This window comes from Vigna umbellata, chromosome 6 (genome assembly GCF_029865625.1).
Source record: "Vigna umbellata cultivar VRB3 chromosome 6, Vumbellata_1.0, whole genome shotgun sequence".
Lineage (NCBI taxonomy): Eukaryota > Viridiplantae > Streptophyta > Magnoliopsida > Fabales > Fabaceae > Vigna > Vigna umbellata.
This window is the reverse complement of record NC_142170.1, coordinates 9,793,959-9,810,004: the sequence shown is the minus strand read 5'-3', so window position 1 is coordinate 9,810,004 and position 16,046 is coordinate 9,793,959. Positions and strand designations below refer to the sequence as shown.

The following is a 16,046-nucleotide window of genomic DNA, read 5'->3' as shown; positions in this document are numbered from 1 at the left end:
CACAAATATAATTTTAATTCTTCTACTTTATTCTTCTATTTCTCTTCATTGTCACTGAATCTCAGACAACATTCCTTCATTTGCTTCTGTATAACGAATTATACGATACACAAAATCAAACAAGTAGGGTGAGCTAACATACAACCAATCATTTATAAAACATGCATAATTACTTTGATACACTCAACAAACCTCATATAATTATGTCATACACCCTCATACCATTATACAACAATCGCATCATAGATACTCATCCCACAATACTACAATAGACAATCATCCTGATGATACGTTGATGAGCGATCACGGGAGGTTATGCACTTGTGATGACTTCTACTTCTCCTTACAAATACACTTCCAAACTACTACCTACCATTCACAAGGTTAATCCTCAACACTATGTCCAAAACCGGCACATAGACAGGACCTCCTGCTCCTCTCACCACATAATTCGTCCTTCTCTACTTGAGACTGGATGATTATTAGAGTATCAGGATAACCTTCAACTACAGGACCCTCAACATCAACATATACACAAATACCATATCATTATTGAATTTCTCTACGAGACTCATACCATACTCATATTCCTCAACTCACATTATACCATTACAAAATCTCCCCATAATACTCATATCATGTTCAAATGCATAAATTCAAATCCAATATAATAAAATACAATCATCACAGAAATCATACAAAATGAATGTATAAATAAATTAATAATACTAAAATATCACTATAAATGGTCATCGGAGAAGAATCAAATGTTTGACGAATCAAACTCACCATAAACGCCAGTACATATGACTAGTCACAACTTACTGGATTTGACCTGATCAGGGATGTACCAACTCCGGTTTTTAAGATTCCTCTATCCTACCATCACAATTATAATTCATAATTCCATATCTACCACAATAACATGAATTCATCAGACATTTTCATTCTAACGAGATATATTGCACAATAGTTTAACATTACATAATCTATTCAACAAGATTTAAGTTAAAAACTTGTCGAGTAGACTTCCAGGAAAGAGAGGTGTGTCACAATTGACAACTTAAGTACCAAGTCTTTCCTTAGCCAAAGTGTTCCTCAACTGGTTTTAACAAATTTTTTATTTACAGATTCAAAACAACAACATATAATATTAACACAGAAATTCAATATAGATAGATATACAGTAAGCATTAACAGTATTCACACACATAGCATTTCAAGGCATGAATAGTAATAAAACAATAATAAATCATAATATAAAAGCTTAGAAAGGTTAGCTCTCCTACCTCTATTTCAGACTTTTCTTGCTCCGAATTTGTTTCCCTGAAAACTCTCACGAACCTCTACTCTTCTTGCAACTAAAAATTTCTTCCTAACTCTTTCTTCTCTATTTCTCAAGCTCTCACTTGATTCTTCCTCTCTTTGTGCAGAATAACCTCTTCTCTCGTAGCTATTTATAGTCCAAAAATTTTACCATTTAACAATTTTTTAATATTATTTATTATTTTAATATTATTTATTATATTAATATTTTAATTACCACTTGGCCTATTTGATCCCTCAATAATGTCTTCAAATATGAGTCTTTTATCCATTATCAATATTTAAAAAAAAAAATTCGCTTTTTTTAAACAAAAAGTTAGAAAAGAGTTTAAACCCATTACCACAATTTTCTACCAATTAATCTACCAAAATTTCTTATTTAACTTTCCACATTTTATAAACTTATTATATTTTTCATTCATCATATCATAGGATAAATTTCTTTTACCTAAGAGACAAAATTTCGTTTTCACATTGTCTCTCTAAATTATAGGAATATTTATCAATTCTCACAGTATAAATATTTTTTTCCATATGAATCCAATATTAATAAAGTTAGGAAAACTTCTTTCTCGTAATTCTTATTTGTTATACATCTTAAAACTTAATAATATAGTATTTTTTCTTTTGAAATAATGATATTTACCATAAAACATATATAAATTGATATTTCATATAAAGTTATATGAAATTGAAGAGTATTAACATATGTAGGACAACTAATGAGATGAATCATGTTAAGGGGTTCATTATATAACAACTCATAAGAACATTTAAATTTCAACAATAAGTAATCAATTAATATTGTAAACAACTATTATACAACAAAAATGCAAAAATGGTTGAGGTAAATGTGCTTGATAAAATAAAGATTAGTTGTGTTTAAAATATGTTGATGTATGCTTTGTTAAGGAGTCTCAACCCAAGTTTTTTTATGAATGTAACACTCCTTTACGATGTTATTAAAAACCTAAAAAATAATTGCGCATATTCTAAACGCATTTATTTTACATCATAAAATAAAATTAAAATATTCATCAATAAATGTTCCAGTTAATAAAATTGATTTCAAATAATAAAAATATGTTTAAAAATAGTCAATAAATAAAATTTATCCAAAATATAATCGAAATAAAAGAAAATATTCCCTAAACAATTTCTAAACTTTTATCTATTATGTATCTGAATTATCATGTGCAACATTGTCTATTAATCACAAGTGGAGTGGAAATTGAATATCCCAAACTTCCTATGACTATTTTGGATTATTCAATTTTTCATTCTTCAATTTTTCATGTTTCATGTTGCATAACTTATAAGTTATTGTAAATACTCATTCTTTTTCACTTTATTTGAAGATAATGAGTCAAATTTTTTCAATTTTATAATTTTCTATATGATTTATTTATACCAACTCAAAATAAGTTGTCCTAACTCTATATATGGTTGCTTATTAAAGATTTTTATAGACTAGATATTAAATTTAAAGAAACATGCTCTCACCTATTATGGATATAAATCAAGTATTTTTGTTATATATTTAGTTAATATAATTGCATAAGAAAAAATCAATTTTACATTGTTGTAATTATATATATTATTTTTAAAAAAATAATATTTATATGAAACTTTATAGAAATATTTAATTTTAAAACTCAAGAAAAAACTATTCAATCTAATCAAATAATTTCTTTTATTAAAATAATCACAACATCTGTATCATAATCATCTCATTTAAGCGAGTATCTAATAAAAGAATATGTAAAAATAATTGTTCCTATATGTTTATGTTAAAATATGAAAATGAATTTGTCATAATTACCAGAGATGAATCACCCAAAAAAAAAACTTTTAAAAACAATTAACCACTTAAAAGGTCGTTATTACTAGATAGAAATAAACGTCAATTTAATATAAATAAGACAAATATAAACAAGAAAAGTAAGTTTTATTTTAAAATTAAAAAAATATAAATGTTATTTAGTATACATTTAAGAGTGGTATATATATATATATATACTTTATTAATTGAAAAAGTGTAAGAAGATTTTTTTGAGATGTTAGATGAATGTGTCCAATATTCCACCCAAGGACAGAAAATAGTTTGGGGGCAAATTTTTTAGCACCCTTATATTTTTCTTTTTCACTTGGATAAATGTGGAAAAATTCAAAATTGTTGTTGATAAAAATGAATTATTTAATCTATAAATTTATTTTGAATTGAATAATTAAAATTAAAAAATATATTATAAATTTCACCGTTCAAAAATATATGAAGTAAAATTTATAATACAGTCTTAAATAAAAAATATATTAAATTATATAAGCTTCAATTACATAATTTAGAGTGCATTTCTATACTATTTAATTCAAAAATTTGGAAATATATCAAAATTGATATAGTTTAAAATATATTTCTTGATCTATGTAATCCGAAACGTCAACTTATTTACAAGTTTTACAATCCGAAATTTTAAAGCATCATTAATTTAAACATTTTCAATAGGGAGGTTCATAGAGAAATCATGGTGGGTGGAGGAAGAAATATCTAATTTGGGCATATGTAGGGCCCAATAGCAAAGCGAGTGTCTTATCACGTGCTAGTGCGATGGTCGTGGAGTGTAGAAAAACGAAAGGGATAACAGAAGTAGAAAGCTAGGAACAGAATAAACACGACACCGTCGTTGGTTGTTGTTTTGCCAACGTTACGGAACAACCGCAGCATTGTCTCTACTATATAACCGTTGTGACATTTGGGGTCTATTGTGTGCCCAATTATTGTGTCCTCAATTTAATGGTTGATGCGTGTTTGATGGGATGGGAGCTCAGAAGAGCATCCATGCTGGGAAAGGTTAAGACTTAAGATGCAAATTGCAAAAGCTTTCATTTCTTGTTTTTCGCTTCATCTTTTTTGCGTGACGGTGTTTTTGATACAAGTGTTGTTCCTCTTCGTTTGAGTGGTTTTACAGCAAAGATTGACGTTAATGTTGATTTTACTCACAAGCTATGCGCTTCTTTGATGCTCCCTACTCTCAGGTTTCCTTTCCTTCTGCACTGTCTTTGAAAATAATAATTTAATTTGTTTGAATTTTGAACTCACAAATATCTCTGGTTTTTTATTTTGCATTTCCCCCCTAATAGGAGTTCTGGCAGTCCATTTTCACTTGTAATTGGGAGGTGAGAGTCCCAGTTTTGTCTTTTTTTGTGAGATGAATCTTGGTTGAATTTGAATGGCGAAAGTTTCAAACTTGATGGCTTTGTGTTACGCTTTGGGTGGAGAGCGTTGGTGGGTTTTCTTTTAATTGTGTAATTAATAGTTTAACTTCTTTTGCTGAACAGTCTTTGCATCAAACACCCAAATTTGTTTGGTGGAAGTGAGAAGCTTGATGTTTCGTGGGACAAAGGTTTATATGATTCAAATGTCTTAGTTGCGTATAGAAGGCCACGACCGGAGTGGCTTGCACAACAGTCTTTTGTATTACAGGTTGGTTGCTGTAGTTATCATTATATTTATGATGATGATGCAAGACCGTGTCGGGCAATGAGCCTCTTTTTAAATGAGATTCTTATTGTCAGCTGATTAAACCTACGTTATTTAGTTCATGTTTAGATCATCTTCTCTGTATTGTAGGAGAAGAAATCAAGAAGGTAAATGAATTCAATTTCTTTCTTAAGTTAAAATCAATTTTTGCCCCTAAAAGGTTCAGATGAGAGAAGTTATATAATAGTTGAAATGCATACATTGATTTTAACATATTAGAGAAGCTCAATTTGTACTTTATTTTTTTTCCCTCTATGTAACTCTTTGTAAGTGTTCGGGAAGAAGTTTTTTAGACCGTACCTTAATCTATAACACATTCTTAAATACTACTTGCTGTCTTTTTCCTCTTCCAGCATTCTCTTTCACCCGAGATTGGAATCCATGGTATCCCTGTAAACAATTTCTCCCGCTCAGGTAGTGGAGGAATAAATTTATCTCGATTGTCAGTGGGAATGGATCTAAAGGAACCAGCTAGTTCAAAATGGAGCAGCACAACCAGTATAAAGTTTGAGGTTCAGCTGGACATTTCATGAACTTGTGATAATATTAAAGCCTTACTTGCTCTAGTTTCTTTGCTTTATGTATTCTTTGATTCGGTTATAGGAAAATGGGAAACTAATACTGTGATGTAAACACCATTGTGCAGCATGTTCGTCCACTGAATGATGATGGTCGCGCTATAAGTAGAGATTATGATGGATTTCCTTTAACATCCAGGTAATTAAGGATTCTAGTATTCCAGTTCTCTAGACGTTGAACTGATTTTGATCATATGATGTACATTGCTTGATGCAGTGGCAATCCACACGACAGCATGGTAGTGTTAAAGCAAGAGTCTCAATTTGCAAAGGCGAATGATAATAGCTTTTTTCATGTAATAAGATATATTCTTATTTTCAGTTTGCTTCCTCGTTCCTTTTCATTTGTGATTATGAATTAATTAGTGTTGCATGTGTTATCACAGGAAATTCTTGTGTATGTATTCCACTGACTTTATGCCTGTCTTTTTCAGTTTAATCTTCAAATAGAACAAGGTGTTCCAGTTCTTTCCAAGTGGATAATCTTCAATCGATTTAAATTTGTTGCTTCAAAGGGAATCAAACTTGGACCAGCATTTCTCTTGACAAGGTTGGTATTTGACATGGTTGACACATGAAAGGGAAAACATTATATGCATTCTGTGACACAACCATGTGGAGCTGGGAAATACATTATAATGCATTAGTGCTTTGAAAATTCCCTTTTTATTTCCTCTTCAGGTTGTTTGACAAACACTTGGTACCATCCTACCCTTTCTTGTGACAGACTAACAGGTGGCTCAATTGTTGGGGACATGGCTCCTTACCAAGCATTTTCTATTGGTGGGCTAGGCAGTGTGCGGGGGTACGGAGAAGGAGCGGTTGGATCTGGGCGATCTTGTCTGGTGGCTAATAGTGAACTGACACTCCCTTTGGTATGTGGTAGCATAATTAACAGCAGTCCTATAATGTGAAACCAAACAGATTTATAACCTCCTTTGCCTAAAACATTCTTGTTCTGTTTAACTTCACTTCCTTTGGTCTTTCTTCAAAGTTTTGTTTTGTCTAGTTCTACTGTATCTGGTAAGCATGACCCCATATTCATCATCTTTGACAAGAACTGCTTTTACTACTTTAGTTGGCGCAAGGTTAGACTTCCCTGGTTTAGTGAATGTTTAGGCACATGTGGGAATATGTTTCCCATCTGGTAAGAAGTTGACAGGATCATAATCATAGTCTTCTCTGATGTTTTGTTTGTGGCTCTGCTAAGCTCATGACATATTGGCTTTAAAGTGTTATGTTAAGTGCCATCTCCTAATAAATTAACAATTTTTGTATTGTCATTTCTATTGAAATTTTCACTTTTTCCACGTGACTGATTTAAAAGAGAGGAAAAAAATCATGTAACCTTTTTGGAACCGAAATCCTGTCCTGGGTCGCTCTGCCTTCTCACTATGATTGTAATATTTAATATTCCTGAGATATATCCTTTTAAAATAATTTCTGCTATACACACACAAGCAGACAAACAGAATTGGATGCATGCACTTTTCCTTTTTTATTTGATCACATTTATTGTTGAACTTAAATGCTACATACTAAATTGCTTGATGTATTTTTGTAATGTAGAATAAGATGTTGGAGGGTGCCATTTTCTTGGATTGTGGAACAGACTTGCGGTCTGGTCACCTTGTACCAGGTGGGGTGACTAATATCATTCTGCTCAAATTACTTGCAAATCTTCATTTCTGTGGTAGGAGGAGTAGGACACATTGATTCCTGTTCTTCCTCATATTATTATACCGCATGTTTGGTGTCTAGAAACATAACGGAGCTAGGATTGGACAAAACAAAACTGCGCAAATGATTCTTATCCTTTCTCTTCAGTGGTAGGAGAAAATCGCTAGGAACAATTTTTTTGGTAAAATAAAGGCTACTGTCATTAAACACAAAAAGCTAGACGATAATCTGGAGTAGCAAATATCCTCATTATTTAGAGTTCCATACTGAGTTTTATGATGAGTTTGGGTACATCCAAGCCTTAGAAGTTAGAACAAACTGTTTTTTACTGGTGCATAAGCTATTACTAATAGCTTATGAACAAACTTAATTGTTTATTTTTATAAAAAAGTACTTGTGAAAAAGTTTAATTAAAGAGACCCTTTATTACACGATTGGGTTTTCATTTACAGTTTTTTTTCTTTGGAGCAGGGTTGTTTGATTGCTATAGCTTCTGTTTTACTTTCTTCATGTTCATGTCTTATCTTAAATTAATCTACTTGATCGAGTTTTCATTTTAGTCTTTATCCAGACCCGTGTCAAATGGTCTCTCATTGTGTTGATGTCATAAAAATTCAGGAAACCCAGCTCTGAGACAGGGTAAACCAGGATCTGGAGTTGGAATGGGATATGGACTTCGATTTAAATCACAGTTTGGTCATTTTCAAGTTGATTATGCTGTTAATGCATTTCAGCAGAGAACTCTATATTTTGGCCTCAGCAACCTTCCTTCATGAGGAGGTTGTTGATCCTTAGTGCATTCCTCTAGCACACAGGTCCTATGGAAGATGGAATGGTGAGGCTTCTGAAGCTATAGAATATTTTTTGCCTTCAATTCTAGGCTTCGTAAAGTTAATGAGCAGCATGCATGGAGAGGGTCACTATCATGTTCTTTTTCTTTCAGTAGTTGGAGATTTGGTGGCAATTTTGTAAGGCTTTTGGTTTTTGGCAAAATAGATACAGACATATTGGTTATTTATTGTAAATGTCTTTCATTCGAAAGGAAATAGGATTGTATTCTTCGACATTAATAAAAGTACACAGAACTTTATACAAAATTGAATTAAAGAAATTGGTTTTTTCTTGGGTGCAAATGATGCATATAAGTTCAATGGGGGTAGCAACGTTGTGCTTCATTTTGAAGTTGAAGCTGAGAAGCTAGAACGGAAATGACACGACACAATGAAACAAAACATTAAGACCTAACATTATTGTTCCGGCCCAAAACCCGTGCTGAGGGACTATGATGGGCTTGAACAATATGGTGATGAAGTTAAGTTTAATTTTAAGATTGAAGTGATGAGGATTTCATGTTTTATATTAATAAAAGATACAATATATGTCAGGACCATTAAAATGGAAGAGAATGGAAGCCAGATGGAGGTGTAAGGAATTAGAAATTCAGAAAGTGAAAGACAGATGTACGTAGTTGAGTGGTCGATCAAGTTTTGACGGTGGTATATAAGTGAAAGTTTTAAAATCTGGTGTCGCTTTCTGCATGCACTCTCTCTTTCTTCAACCTTCATAAATCTTCTTTTCTCCTTCATCTCTCTAAAATTCTCCTCCTTCTCTCTATAAATTCTCAACTTTTTCTTCTTCCGATCATCATTCAGGCAGCGTTTAAGTATTTCTGGTGTCAAGTTCTTTCGTCTAAACCGAACAAGTTGTTGTTTTCGAGTGGGTAAGTTTAACTCCTTCGATTCTTGAAATTTCTGCAATTTCCTTGACATGCAAGCTTTGTTCAACTTGCATGTGATCATCAACTCCTTCTCTAAATCTGTTTTTCTTTCTTTGATCCTCTAGTTGGTATCTTTTCACCAATCAGATATTGGTAGGTTGTCGTAGAAGCTACTTGCGAGTTAATCAAGACTTTGAAAGCATAGAACTTAGCTGGTTTATTCGAGGTAAGGGAAGCTAGTAATTTAATTACGTTTTCTGTGTGTGAAATTCCTGTTTGTATGTTTGCATGTATGAATAATTGTATGTTTGACTGAGTTATATGAAAATTTTGTGTATGACCGAGACTTGTGAACGGATTAGGTTTCTGGCTAGAAAGTGTTTGGTCTCGTCTGATCTAAGGATGTGAATAGGTGAAATCTGTCATGGGATTCTTTTGATTTATGTTATACAATTTTAATTATATTTGGATAGGTTGAACTGAATTATAATTCGAGAATTTAGGATTAAAAGTTGGTTAAGATATTCTGATTTGGTTAAGTTAGGTGTGGTTCATAATTCTGTAGAAGTTCTGCAGAATTATGTAGAACGACGAGTGGTTATTGTTGACCGCTCGATTTTGTTTTGTACTGGGTTCTTAACTGGATTCGGTCTCCTTAGAGTCCTACCAGTTCATGACCGTTCGGTCTTAGAAGGGTGGGTCTTCTAGTATAGCGCTCGGTCTTGTACTAGCATTTATGCCAGTATTAGCGCTCGGTCTTAGTTGTACTCGGTCACGTACTAGAACTCCTCCTCAGTAGTATCCGGTTGTAATAGTGCTCGGTCTTAATAGAGTTCGGTCATGAACTGACACTCGGTCTTAATAGTGTTCGGTCATGCACTAATACTCGGTCTTAATAGTGTTCGGTCATGAACTGACACTCGGTCTTAATAGTGTTCGGTCATGAACTCACACTCGGTCTTAATAGTGTTCAGTCATGCACTAACACTCGGTCTTAATAGTGTCCGATCATGTACTAAGTTCGATATAGTAATATCGCTCGGTCATCCATAAGTATTCGGTCTAAGCTATTAGTGGTCGGTCTAACCTATAAGTATTCGGTCTTCTATAGTGTTCAGTTTTATCTATTACAGACCGTTCAGTCCTGTTTTATGAATAGTTAGAAACTATTCGGTCTTCAACGTTCACAGGGCTCTCGGTCTTTTATGTGAGGATATGATTATTGTATGAAATTACATGTTGAATGATGATGATTATGTTGTAAGTAATGTGGAAGAGAATTCCAAGGCGGAATGTCTCATGAATGGTTATTGAATTGTAAAGTATGAATGTAGATATCGTGTTAAGCTGGCGTTCATCCCGATATTCTGTGATTACGCATTCTCAAGTAGAGAGGAGTAAGTCATGTGCGAGAATGGCGGGAGGTCTTGGTTTATAAAAGTAACCTTTGGTGAGGTAAAACGAACTAACCTCGGATGATAGTTGTTGAAGGCATCCCAGCTACTACATCACCCGGGTGCAAAAACGTCATAGCTACACATTCATACAATCCGGATGGTCAAGTCAGGTATTCGGTTTATGCGTGAATTATTGTGTGCGATATATGCATGAATTTTTGTGTTCGGTTTATGCTTATTTGTACTCGGCTTGGTATGTTAAAATTTTCAAGTTCTGTTTTGTTTGAACTTAAAAAAAAAATGTCTGTATGAGTATGTAATTAAATTACATTAGTTTACCTTTATTTCCTGTTTTGTTCATGTTTTTTGTTCGGTTCTTCTTTTGCAATGATCACCTTTGGGTGTGAGTAGAAATAGAGGAGTGCTCGGTGAAGCAGGCTTTGGAAGAGGCGGGTCCATCTATTTAGAATTCCCCTTAGATGATGTTCGTAGTTTTGTATTAACCGTTCGGTTAGAATGTTCTCTTTATAAAACCGTTCGGTTATGCATTTAGTTTGCAGTAGAATAGGAGTATTGTAAAGTTTAAATTTTATGGTTATTTTGTTATGACGGTAAGATCAACTTTATTCTCTAGTAACTGTTTTATCATATTATTATATATTGACTCCTGAATGTAGTTTCATACTATATTTTTGGGATGTTACAATACACATTGTCATAGTTAGGATTAATTGAAATTGTAGTTTTATTATTTTTAGTTTAAGTTTCTAAAAGGTAAATTTGTTTTAGAAGCATAATTTTTATATTTGAATTATGTATATATACAAATAGTGATTCTGTGATAAATCGCAATTTCATTTTAAAATCTTCTTGGTTGAGATAGATGACATTGATAGTAACATTCATGGAGGGTACTAGAAGTACAACAATTTTCTTAGTAATTGTCACCATAACAATGACAAAGACATAATGACAAACTAATAAGTAATGGTAGTGAAGATTATTTATATGTTTGGATTAATTTGATTAATTTTAAAATATAAACTTAATTAATTATTTTGGTTTTGAGTCTAATTGATTATAAAACGTGTAAATACGTAGTAAATTACTCAAGAGCAGAAGCGATATAAAATTGAATATTTTATTATTTAAGTATAAAGTTTGTATATTAAAAAAACTAATTATTTAAATCTTATTTTAGAAAAATCATAATTTCTCTGAAAAAAAAAATCTTTGCTTTGTCTCTCATTTTTAAATTTTTGAAGAATTTGATCATCCTATAGTAGATCAAAACCTATCTTAAGAATATTAGTGAAAACATAACAAGTTTATGCCTCAAAATTTATTTTAAGAGTAAAAAAATTTTGTCCCTTTTTTTGGGTTGGTTTTGGATGGTTTTTCATGAATGGGGAACTAAAGGTCTTGCTCGTGTTTCTTTTAGGAAAAAAATGAATATTTGTTAGTCCAAAATTATAAGGATATTCTGAAATCAATGATTAAATCTTTTCGGTAGGATAAGAGTAGTTAGAAATTTAAACAAGCTTTAGTAAGTAAGGAAAGCTAATTAAGTTTTTTTATATTATTTTAGGACAAACAATCTAGATATGAAACTGAAGTGGTCACAATAATTTTTTTTTAGAATTTGTGTGTTATTTGAATATAAATGTTTGAATTTGAAATGAAATTGTTTGATTCAAATTAGTAAATTCAAAATCAGAGATTTATTGTATGTTAAGTAGTGAAAAACATTTAAATTGAATTAAATCGATTTAAATTGTTGTTATTTAGACAAAACACTCATGTTATTAATGGGTTGGGTCGATTACGGATAGTGTCTACGTGCAATCTAATTCGTTGAATAAAATTGTATCCGCTACCCGATCCGCTACCCGCACGGATATTCGTTTAGAAAATATCCACGGATATTTTAAAGTCCGCGGATACCCGGAGATATCTACAAAAAAAATATTTTATACATTTTAAAATAAAATTACAAAAAAAATATATAATATAATATAATATAAATTAAATATAAATTAAAATTTAATTTTAATTAAATTTAACTTAATAAAATATAGTTTATTTTATTTTTCATTAAATTTAATTAAAAAATATATAAATTATTAATTTTTTATTATTTTTTGTGGGTAACGGATACCCGCGGATCGGGTAGTATACTACCCGTATCCGACCCGTTTAGAAGTGGGTATTAAAATACCCGCTACCTGTTACTCGCGGATAGTAAATATCCATAGATAGTAACTACCCGCCGCAGATTTTATCCGCCGATACCCGTGTCCGCGGATTTTTTTGCTATCCCTACATATTATGCAAAAGAAATGAAGAAAAATATCAATTTAAACCATTGAACCATAATTATATTATGAAAAATTTATAAACTATGCAAAGTTCTTGGGTGGGCCAAATTCATTTAATGAACCAAATATTGGTGAACGAAATTCAATTAATTGAAAATGTAGGAATTTCGGTCACTAAGTAAATGTTCTAGTTGATTAGTTGTTAGGCAAATACTATAGTAGTTAGATGAGCAAAGTTTTCACTAGGCAGTAAAAATTCGTTATATGTAGGGGTGGGCAAACTGCCCTATAGTGTACTGCACTATTAAAATCTATAGATAACTATAAACTATTTCAACAAAACTGCACTGAACTAAAAAATAGTTCAGAGTAACTGAACTGAACTATTTTTTTAGTTCACTCATACTGCACTACAGTTCAGTTTGCATCAAAAACACTCTTCTTCATATGTTTTCCTTTCACGTTCAGTAATGGAAACAAACAAATGTAGTGGCCAATTTATGCGACTTCGAACTAGCGGTGCAGAAACAACTCACAAAACTCTTCAATCTAATAACTTTCGTGTCCCACATCTCAAAGGAATTTTCTCAGACCATTTCCTCAGACCAACCCCACATCTCAAAGGCATCAACTTTCGTATCCCACCACGATTTCGACAGATCCCATTTGACGTGCAAGGCAATGACGAAAGTTATCTTGGAAGGGTCGAACCCCATTTCCTTAACTTCATCAATAGTCTCCCTCAAGTTAGTAGACAAGAATATAGAGGGCCTCCCTTTGAACAAATAGCTGATGCCGGAGTCCTTGACTCCAACATCAAGCAACATGTCCACATTCTGCGCTTCAACGTTATATCGAAGGAAAGGTCTACTACAGAAAACACAATCAATGGTTTTCTGGTCAGATTGAAGGAACCTTCTCACCAATTCAAAGGAGGGGATCACGTTGTTCTTGAAGCTGGATACGAGGATTATGGGGCACCTATTAACGAGGCGAACGATATTAGAAGCAGAAGCACCTTTTGAGCGTAAAAATTGGAACTTTGGCGAAAGCCTCTCGTTAGTGTTGCATGAGTATGTTGGGTATGCTTTTGATGATGTTGTTGATGTGAGCGTGGGTGAATCCATTTCTGTTGAAGAAAGCGATGACTAAGTTGGGCTTTTGAGGGGTATCGAAGCTAACGTGCTTGGAAACCTTGAGAGCGTTTTGTGGTAAGAAGCCAAAGGTGTCTATTTAATGTAAATTGACGCTGGAGCAAAAAGAGAGCCGATGAGGAAACCCTAGAAGGGCTAATCGAGGGAGATGGGCGATGGCGGGATGGGCGACGGTGGGATGGGCAACGGCGGAATGGGCAGCGGTGGAAGGAAGAGGGCAACAGACCTTGGCAAAATATGTGTGAGGCGCAGTGGTGATAAAGAGAGAGATTCTGATGGAGAAAGGGTGAAGAGACGCATGTGTTAACTAGTTAACTAGTTAACCATACTAAAATTATTAAGTTTCAGTTTTTTTAATCTGAACTGTAAAATAATTTAATTAGTTTTTAGTAAAAACAATTTAGTTTTTTTAAGTATAAAATAATACAGTTAACTGCAGTTCAAGTTCAGTTTGATGAACTATGTCTACCCCTAGTTATATGTGTTGACACCTTTTACAATGCGAGTTGAGAGTTTTTTTAAGTTTAAAAAAATAATTTTTAAAATATTTTTTAACTCATTTTAGACAACATTATGGATATTAACATCTTAGTTAAACTCTCGTCCCAAAGTTCAACAGAAAAAAAATCTTATGAAAAAAGAAAAACAAAAACAAAATTTTGAGGGACCAAAACAAAACCACTGCTGTAGAAAAAAATATAAAAACAAACTCCCTCCCAACAAGTCAAACAAAATAAAAATTAGAAAGTGAAGACCTTTTGAAAAATAATTTAAACTAATGACATGTAAGAATGAAAAAAATATTCGTAAGTATATGTGAATAAAATTTGCTACGAATAATAAATTAATACTTTATACAAGTATTTGTAAGTAGCGGGATACATATAATTTAATACCACTTATTAACGGACGAAGAAAGAAATGCTATGTTAAGATGTTTAGATTGTATATTGAAATTAAGATTACAAAAGAAATTATTCATATTCTATTGATATTACACTCACCTGATAAAATGTTAGGTTGTAATTTTGATGTAGTAACACCATAGTGCATATAATATGACAATTGTAATTTAACGCAAATATCTTCTAAAAATAGAGTCAAATATTTGTGATATTGATGTTTGTGATTTATGAGAGGAGATGTGGTCAATTGGAGTAAGAGTTAGACATTTAATTCTAGAAAATTTATGAAACTTGGATCCATGAAAATGTATGGATGAGATTATAATGATTTGAACACAAAAATTAATTTATATATATATATATATATATATATATATATATATATATATATATATATATATATATATATATATATAAGATTTTAAAATATTAACTTGTATTTGCATTATTTATCAACTACAATAATTGCGTAGCACAGGAAAACAGACTATGCCCGGGAGAAAACCCTGTGTAAGTTGAAAAGGATAAAAAAGAATAAATATTTTATGTTTTTGTTTATTTTCCTGATGTTATGCAAATATAAAATAATGTATTATATACCAAATAAAAAGAAAGGTCATCTTAAATATCCAAATAATGATTAGATCCAATCGTACAAACACTATGGGACACATGTTTTCCGAGTTGGAATTTAGAAAGCATATCTACTGGCCAAAACTATTGAAGTTATGTTTCTCCAAGACATTTTTCTATCAATAATTTACGCATCAATTTTTTTTTCTTTACCTGTAGTCTAAAACGAAGAGTTAGTTCAGATACTATACACTTAACTCATCTTAAATTAATCGTGATGTGAATGGAAAATATTCAAAAAATTTCTAAATGCCAATCGGTTATTTACACTATTTATTGAACAGTAGTAATATATATTTTAACACATGCTTTTAAGTAAAAAAAAAAAAAAAACATACCAAGTGTACTAAATAATGTGAATATTTTATATTAATGTGTTGTTGTTAAGAATCCTTTTTCAATAATTGAAAATTGTCAAAACTAGAAAAGCAGAATTGTCAACTGTCAAAAGGACTAATGATTAAATGCACAATTGTAGATTGTTTGCTTCTCTGTTACCAGGATGATGAAGATCACATGTGCATCTGACAGAGTCATACATTTCTTTGAGCACAAGGGAAGTAGCCAAACACGACAAAAAGGTGAGAGATCATTCTTTAACCCTCTTTTAATATATGACTATAATGTAATGTTGAAAGAAATCCTAAGCAACCAGGCCAACTAATTTGAGTTCCTTTTCCTCGAGCTAGCACAGTCCCTACCAACTCTTTAATTTAGATATAAACAACATTGAATAATGCTTAATTTTTCAACCATAATTTGGTGGTAAGCTAACAACTTACTAACTTCCTCTTTGA

General features: G+C 31.9%; 1 protein-coding gene and 1 pseudogene across 1 annotated transcript; one reads left to right on the top strand and one right to left on the bottom strand.

Annotated features, from left to right (window-relative positions):
- Positions 1 to 3,951: 3,951 nt before the first annotated feature.
- Positions 3,952 to 8,245, top strand: LOC124846381 (Outer membrane OMP85 family protein). The gene is made up of 11 exons (XM_088092316.1): positions 3,952 to 4,177; positions 4,296 to 4,362; positions 4,468 to 4,503; positions 4,666 to 4,810; positions 5,221 to 5,379; positions 5,514 to 5,584; positions 5,663 to 5,741; positions 5,880 to 5,995; positions 6,173 to 6,320; positions 7,015 to 7,084; positions 7,744 to 8,245. The coding sequence occupies exons 1-11, from the start codon at positions 4,144 to 4,146 to the stop codon at positions 7,899 to 7,901; spliced, it is 1,083 nt and encodes a 360-aa protein (XP_087948442.1). The 5' UTR covers positions 3,952 to 4,143; the 3' UTR covers positions 7,902 to 8,245.
- Positions 8,246 to 13,144: 4,899 nt separating this feature from the next.
- LOC124846308 (uncharacterized) lies at positions 13,145 to 15,786 on the bottom strand (annotated as a pseudogene).
- Between the last annotated feature and the right edge of the window lie 260 nt (positions 15,787 to 16,046).

Coding starts and splice junctions, on each gene's coding strand:
- LOC124846381 (XM_088092316.1), top strand. CDS start 4,144: ATGGGAGCTCAGAAGAGCATCCATGCTGGGAAAG. Junction 5,742..5,879: donor ATGATAATAGCTTTTTTCAT/GTAATAAGATAT, acceptor TGTCTTTTTCAG/TTTAATCTTCAAATAGAACA. Junction 6,321..7,014: donor GTGAACTGACACTCCCTTTG/GTATGTGGTAGC, acceptor TTTGTAATGTAG/AATAAGATGTTGGAGGGTGC.